Source organism: Sturnus vulgaris, chromosome 34, assembly GCF_052056855.1.
Source record: "Sturnus vulgaris isolate bStuVul1 chromosome 34, bStuVul1.hap1, whole genome shotgun sequence".
NCBI classification, from domain to species: domain Eukaryota; kingdom Metazoa; phylum Chordata; class Aves; order Passeriformes; family Sturnidae; genus Sturnus; species Sturnus vulgaris.
In genome coordinates, this window is record NC_142276.1 from 852,444 (window position 1) to 859,793 (window position 7,350).

Below are 7,350 nucleotides of genomic sequence, written 5' to 3' on the forward strand. Positions count from 1 at the left end.
GACCCCATGGAATGAGAGCCTTGGAGGGAGCCTTGGGAATTGAGGGAGGATCTCATGGAAAGAGGGAGGAGCTCAGGGAATGAAGGGTTTAGGGGGACCTCAGGGAATGGGGGGCTTGGAGGGAGCCCCGGGAATTTTTGGGGGATCCCAAGGAAAGAGTAAGGAGCAAATAAATCCAAGGAATGGGAGGGAAGAGCTGAGGGGGGACCCCAGGGTGTGTGAGGGGGGTGAAGGGGAATGAGGGGACCCCAAACCTTAGGAGGGACCCCAGGGAACGGGGAATCCTCCCGGTCAGTGCGAGAGGAGGAAATAGAAGCGGGGCCTCGTAAAGAATTCGGGGTCACCCCTCAAACCATCACGGGAGCGGCCATGACCCCCCCCGAGAGCCCCCCCGGGACTCACCGGAGCCATTGGGGCCGATGATGGCGGTGAAGCGGCGGAAGGGCCCGATGATCTGCCGGCCCTTGTACGACTTGAAGTTCTCGATCTCGATGAGCTTCAGGAAGCCCATGGTGGGGCCGGGGGGGTCCCGGAGGGTCCCGGGGTCTGAGGGGGGTCTCGGGGGTCTCGGGCCGAAGCCGCGGCCGGAGGGCGGGAAAGCGGCGGCTGCGGCGGCCGCTGAGGGATGGGGCGCTGCGCCTCGCGATTGGCTCCTGCTGCTGTCAATCATCGCATTAACCCCGCCTCCCTCGCCTCTGAGAGGTCGGCGGTTCCCAGTGTGGCGCCAAGCCTCACGATTGGCTGAGACCGCTGTCAATCTTCACCTTAACCCCGCCTTCTCGCTTCCCATTGGCCGCCGGTTTGAAGGCAGGATTGGTGGCGCGAGCGGGCTCATTTGCATGGAACGTACCAAGTCTGGAAGGAGGGAGGGGGGGAGCAGGGGGAGGAATGGAATGGGCCGCCCCGTCGCCATGGGAACGGGGGGACGGTAATGGCGGCAAAGGGCGTCGCAAATTGGGGGGATTTTCGTTAAAAAATTGGAGGATTTTCGGTAAAAATTGACTTTCTTGGGGGATTTTCGGTAAAAATCGGCTTTCCTGGTGATCGGGATAAAAAAACCTTGGCACAAGACTCATTGCTCGAGGCTTTTTCCAGTCAGAATGATTCTGCGGTTTCAAGATTTTTAATTAAGTTGGAATAATAAACAGTAACTTAACGATGATCGTGTGCTTTTAAAATATATATTGTTTTCACGTTTTTCTTTTCTGTAGACGTCTGTTTACCCTAAATCAGAGTTACAAAATGTTTATACAGCTGGAATTACGAAGTACCACTCTAACCTAATAAATCTATATCATTTCCTATCAACGTAAATTAAATCAGGACTTTTTATGTGAGTGTGTAATCTCACGCCCATATAACCTAAATCACACCTTTTCGTACCTATATAACCAAAATAATAAATTTTACACCTATACAATCTAGTAGAAATAATCTTTTCTATAGTGTAATGATTAGTACGTGGTTAACTAGTTCCTTAATGCCTAATTTAAAAAAAATAAGAGAAAACTCGTCAGGTGGATAGCTTTAGAGATAGATAAGTGTATTAATGAGAAATAGGCAAATGTGAAGCCAATTAGCCCCAAATCACAGCACAATAAAAAAAAAAACCTGCTCTGCAGACCCGGGTGTATGGCAATTTATTTCACCTGTGATAATTGATAAAAGATTCGTGTTAATCACAAGAGCATTGGGGTTTGTATAAACGAGAATAAAAGTAGTAAAGCATGGACATCAGATAAAGGAAATTATGTGATAAAATCATTCTGTTTAAAATTTAAAATCACCTTGTTGTGTTATATTATGTTATGTTGTATTTTCCAAATAAGTTGTATCGGCTACCAGCTTGCAAAATCAGACTTGCCAAAAAGTTCTTCCTCAATCAATACTGCTTATCCCAAAAACCAGACTCCCAGAACTTCTCTGGTGGTTATCTACAAGGATGTTTATTCAACCACCACTGCTTATGACAACAAAAATCAAAAAAATTATTGATTACAACGAGAACTCTCAGTATAAGAGGCTGCAAACCGAGGTTGGGTGGAGTGGGCGGTGACCCCTCACATTCCCCAGCTTGCTCTGTCTATATCAAATAAAACAATCTACATCTTGCTGAATATCAAGACTTTGTCATTTATAACAACTCCATGACCTCAAAGGTAATTTCCAGCCCCGTTAATTCTGAATTTGTCCCTCATCACCCTCAGAGGGTTCCATTTCCACCCCATCCCTCCCCTGGGCTCCATTTTCCCCTCACCACCCCCAAAAGGATCCATTTCCCCCCCTTTTTTCCCCTCAAGGGCTCCATTTCTCTCCATTTTCCCCTCACAGACACTATTTTTTCCCTGAACTGCCCCTCAAAAAACCTCAGGAGTCATTTTGCTCTTCACCAACCCCTCATGGGCTTTGTTTGTCCCTTGTCACCTCACAGGCTACATTTCCCCCCTATTTTCCCCTCATGGCTCCATTTTCTCTTTTTTTCCCCCTCACGGGCTCCATTTCCCCCCATTTTCCCCTCACAGGCTCCATTTCCCCCCTTTTTCCCCTCACAGGCTCCATTTTCTCTTCTTTTTCCCCTCATGGGCTCCGTTTCTCCCCTCACTTTCCCCCCAAACCCCTCAGGCGCCATTTCCCCCTCAGCTGCCACCACAGGTAGGACTCCATGAGCTCAAAGCTCATTTCCAACCCCGTTAATTTTGTATTTATCCCCCATCACCCTCAAAAGGATCCATTTCCACCCCTATCCCTCCCCAGGGCTCAATTTCTCTCCATTTTCCCCTCACAAACACCATTTTTCCCCTGAACTTCCCCTCAAACCCCTCAGGCACCATTTAGCCTTCACCAGCCCTTCACAGGCTCCATTTTCCCCTCACCGCCCCCAAGGGCTCCATTTCCCCCTTTTTTCCCCTCAAGGGCTCCATTTCTCTCCATTTTCCCCTCACAGACACTATTTTTTCCCTGAACTGCCCCTCAAAAAACCTCAGGAGGCATTTTGACTTCACCAACCCTTCATGGGCTTTGTTTTGTCCCTTGTCACCTCACAGGCTCCATTTCCCCCTCACAGGCTCCATTTCCCTCCCATTTTCCCCTCATGGGCTCAATTTTCCCCCTTTTTCCCTTCACAGGCTCCATTTCCCCCCTTTCTCCCCTCACAGGCTCCATTTTCTCTTCTTTTTCCCCTCATGGGCTCCATTTCCCCCCTATTTTCCCCTCATGGCTCCATTTCCCCCCCTTTTTCCCCTCATGGGCTCCATTTCCCCCCCATTTTCCCCTCACAGGCTCCATTTCCCCCCTTTTTCCCCTCACAGGCTCTATTTTCTCTTCTTTTTCCCCTCATGGGCTCCGTTTCTCCCCTCACTTTCCCCCCAAACCCCTCAGGCGCCATTTCCCCCTCAGCTGCCACCACAGGTAGGACTCCATGAGCTCAAAGCTCATTTCTGACCCCGTTAATTTTGTATTTATCCCTCATCACCCTCAAAAGGATCCATTCCCACCCTTATCACCCTCAAGTTTCCATTTTCCCCTCATTTTCCCCTCATTTTTCCCTCATTTTCCCCTCATTTTCCCCTCACGGACACCATTTCTCCAAGCTGCCCCCAAACCCCTCAGGCTCCATTTCTCTCCCTCACCTTCCCAGGTCTCCCTTAAACTCTTTGCAAACCCCATCCAATTATATTTATTGAATACAAATACAATAAGAATAACAAAAAAGTATTAAGAACCCCATAAATCCGAGAACAGAAGAAAAAAAAAAAACACAGTCTGTGGATTTGATAATGTCTGTTCATTAAATTAAAAAGGAGCACAGAAAAGGAATTTTAAAAATCCCCATAAAAATAATGAGAAACTAAGGAAAAAATTGGGGTTTTTTTCTGTAATTTCTCCCCTGAAATGTCCCTTTTCCCCGCCAAAATTGTCTATATCCCCTAAATTTATCAGGTTCTCCCTGAAATAACTCTTTCTCCCCCAAACACTTTTCATCTTAGGCAAAAGCCTTTATTTAGCCCCAAAACTCCCATTTTGCCTGTAAAAATATCAATTGCCCACTAAAAATATGGAATTTCGCGCCAAATTTTTTTGTTTTTTCCTCTAAATCTGAAGGTTCTGAGCCCCAAAATTCCCATTTCCCTCGCAAAAATATCAATTTCCCACGGAAAGTATGGATTTTCCCCTCTAATATTTTGATTTTTCTTTTAAATCCGGTGGGGGGGGGGAAATCTGGGTGGTCGCACCTTCGGGTTTGGGGGACAAAGCCACGCCCCCTCCCCAAACCACGCCCCCAAAGCTGGGTCACGCCCTCATGCCATAAAGGCCACGCCCCTCAGTCAATCCATGCCTCTGATTGGTCACGCGTCCCTAAAGGCCACGCCCCCTCCAAACACTCCACGCCCCTGATTGGTCACGCCCCCTGATTGGTCACGCACCCTTAAGGCCACGCCCCTTCAGCCTATCAATGCCCCTGATTGGTCACGCCCCGGGTTTAGCCACGCCCCCTGCGCAGCCCCGCCCCCTGCGGCAGCGCGCGCTGAGGGGGCGTGGCCAGCGCAGCGCTCCGGCCCCTCCCCCACGCCCCCCCTCAGGTACCGGCGGGATCGGGGAAGGGGGGGGGGAGGGGGAAAAACCCCAAAATTGGGGAATTTTAACCCAAAATGGGGCGGGATGGAGGCAGGAAAGGGCGGGGATTTGAACCCAAAAAGGCGGAGTTTGGTCCCCAAAAAACGGGTGGGGTTGGCACCTGGAAAAGTGAATTTGGGGCCCTAAAAGGGGTGGGGTCGATCCAAAAAGTGAGGGGTTGGTCCTAAAAAAGGAGAGATTTGACCCAAAAAAGGGGAAATTTGCCCTAAAAAGTGAGGGTTTCTCATAAAAACGGGAGATTTGGCCCAAAAGGGGGAGAATTTGGCCCTAAAAAGTGGAGATTTGCCACAAAAAAGGGAGGATTTGGCCCAAAAAGGAGGAAATTTGGCCTTAAAAATTGGGGTGTTGGCCACGGAAAGTGGAAGGGATGTGACCAAAGGGAGATTTTGGTCCCAAAAAGGGGAAATTTGTACCCAAAAAGAGGAGTTTGGGCCCCAAAAATGGGGAGTTTGGCCTGAAAAAAAGGGAATTTGGCCCTAAAAATGGGAATTTGGGCCTTAAAAGTCGGGGGTTTTATCTCAAAAAGGGGGGTTTGACACGAAAATAAGGAAATTTCTTTTTTAAAAGGTGGGGTTTGACCTCTAAAAGGGCGAATTTGGTCCCCAAACGGGGCTGTTTTGCCCCCAAAAAGTCAGGAGATGGCTCCAAAATGAGGAGATTTGTCTCAAAAAGGGGATTTTGACCCCAAAAATGAGGATTTGGACCCCAAAAATGAGGATTTGGACCCCAAAAAGAGGGATTTGGACCCCAAAAATGAGGATTTGGACCCCAAAAATGAGGATTTGGACCCCAAAAAAATGAGGATTTGGACCCCAAAAATGAGGATTTTGACCCCAAAAAAGGGGATTTGGACCCCAAAAATGAGGATTTGGACCCCAAAAATGAGGATTTGGACCCCCAAAATGAGGATTTTGACCCCTAAAATGAGGATTTTGACCCCAAAAAAGGGGATTTGGACCCCAAAAATGAGGATTTTGACCTCAAAAATGAGGATTTTGACCCCAAAAATGAGGATTTGGACCCCTAAAATGAGGATTTGGACCCCTAAAATGAGGATTTGGACCCCAAAAATGAGGATTTTGACCCCAAAAAATGAGGATTTTGACCCCAAAAAATGAGGATTTTGAGCCCTAAAATGAGGATTTTGACCCCCAAAAAGGGGGTTTGGACCCCAAAAAATGAGGATTTTGACCCCAAAAATGAGGATTTGGACCCCAAAAATGAGGATTTGGACCCCAAAAAGAGGGATTTGGACCCCAAAAAATGAGGATTTTGACCCCAAAAAAGAGGATTTTGACCCCTAAAATGAGGATTTGGACCCCAAAAAGGGAGGGATGGCTCCAAATGGGGATTTTAGTGGAGTCATTTCCCCTCAAAATTGCCCAATTTTCCCCCAAAATTTCCCATTTCTTCCCAAAATTCTCCATTTTTCCCATCCAACCGAGTATTTCCCCCCAGAATTTGCAATTTTTGCCCCCTCAATGCCTTTTTTCCCCCCCTCAAAAAAAAACCAAAAACCCAAAATGTTGAATTTGGTCCCCAAAATTTCAAATTTTTTTTTTTCCACCCCAATTCCCCTCATTTTTTTTGCCATAAATTGAGATTTTTTTTTTCCTCCTCCGATTTTTCCTTTGTATTTCTTTGATAAATTTTGATGAATTTTCACAATCCCCTGAAAATTATTTCCCCCCCAAAATCCCCGTTTTGCCCCAAAATTTCTCCTTTCCCCTGGAAATTCCTGATTCCACCCCAAAACTCTTTTTATTCCTGAAAAAAAAAAAAAAAAATTAATATTTCCCTTCTCCAAAATGAATTTTCCCTCACAAAAAATACATTTTTCCAAGGGGAAAAAAAAATGACAATTTTCTCCCCAAACCGGTGATTTATCCCCGAAATTGTTGGATTTTCCCCCAAAATTCCCGTGTCTCCCATTAAATGTTTCTTTTTCCTGTCAAAAATCCCGATTTTGCCCCCAAAATTCCCGTTTTTGCTGCAAAAATACTTATTTTCCCCAAAATAGGGATTTTTTTTTCTCTAATAATTCGGATTCTTCCTCTAAAAACATCGAATTTCCTTCAAAAAAAAAGGAATTTCCCCCTAAAAATGTCGATTTTCCCTCAAAAAATGTCGATTTCCTTTATATTTGGATATTTCTTCCAAATTCTGGGAGTTTTTCCCTCCAAAAATGACAATTTTCTTCTAAAAATGTGGATTTGCCCTCTCAAAATGTCGATTTTTCTCTCCAAAATTGCTGTTTTCCCTCTACAAAGTTGTTTTTTTCCCCAAAAAATTCAGTTTTACCCTCGAAACTCATAATTTCCCTCGCTGATAATGTGGATTTTTCTCTCTAAAAACGTGGATTTTCCCTCCAAAATTTTAGATTTTTCTCTAAAAAGTTGAATTTTTTCCCCAAACCCAGCATTTCCCCCTCCAATAATGTGATTTTTCTCCTAAAAATTTAGATTTCCCCTCCAAAATCGTAGTTTTTTTTCTCAAAAAAAGTTGGATTTTCCCTGGAAACCCAGCATTTCCCTCTCCAAAAAAGTGCATTTTTCCCTCAAAAATTTTAGACTTTTTTCTAAAAAGTTGAATTTTTTTCCCCAAACCCAGCACTTCCCTCTCAAATAATGTGGATTTTTCTCTAAATAATGTGGATTTTTGTCTAAAAACCGTGAATTTTTCCTTGAAAATCCTTTTTACTTCTCTAAAAACCGT

The 7,350-nt window shown here is 45.4% G+C and overlaps 1 protein-coding gene across 1 annotated transcript in view; it reads right to left on the minus strand.

The window, feature by feature from the left end:
* LOC106864494 (lysine-specific demethylase 5C-like) overlaps positions 1-572 on the minus strand; it is a 59,048-nt gene extending 58,476 nt beyond the window's left edge. The window contains 1 exon segment of the mRNA XM_088155029.1: positions 403-572. Within this exon segment, the coding sequence (XP_088011155.1) occupies positions 403-511 (109 nt within the window). The 5' untranslated portion in view covers positions 512-572.
* Positions 573-7,350: the final 6,778 nt, after the last annotated feature.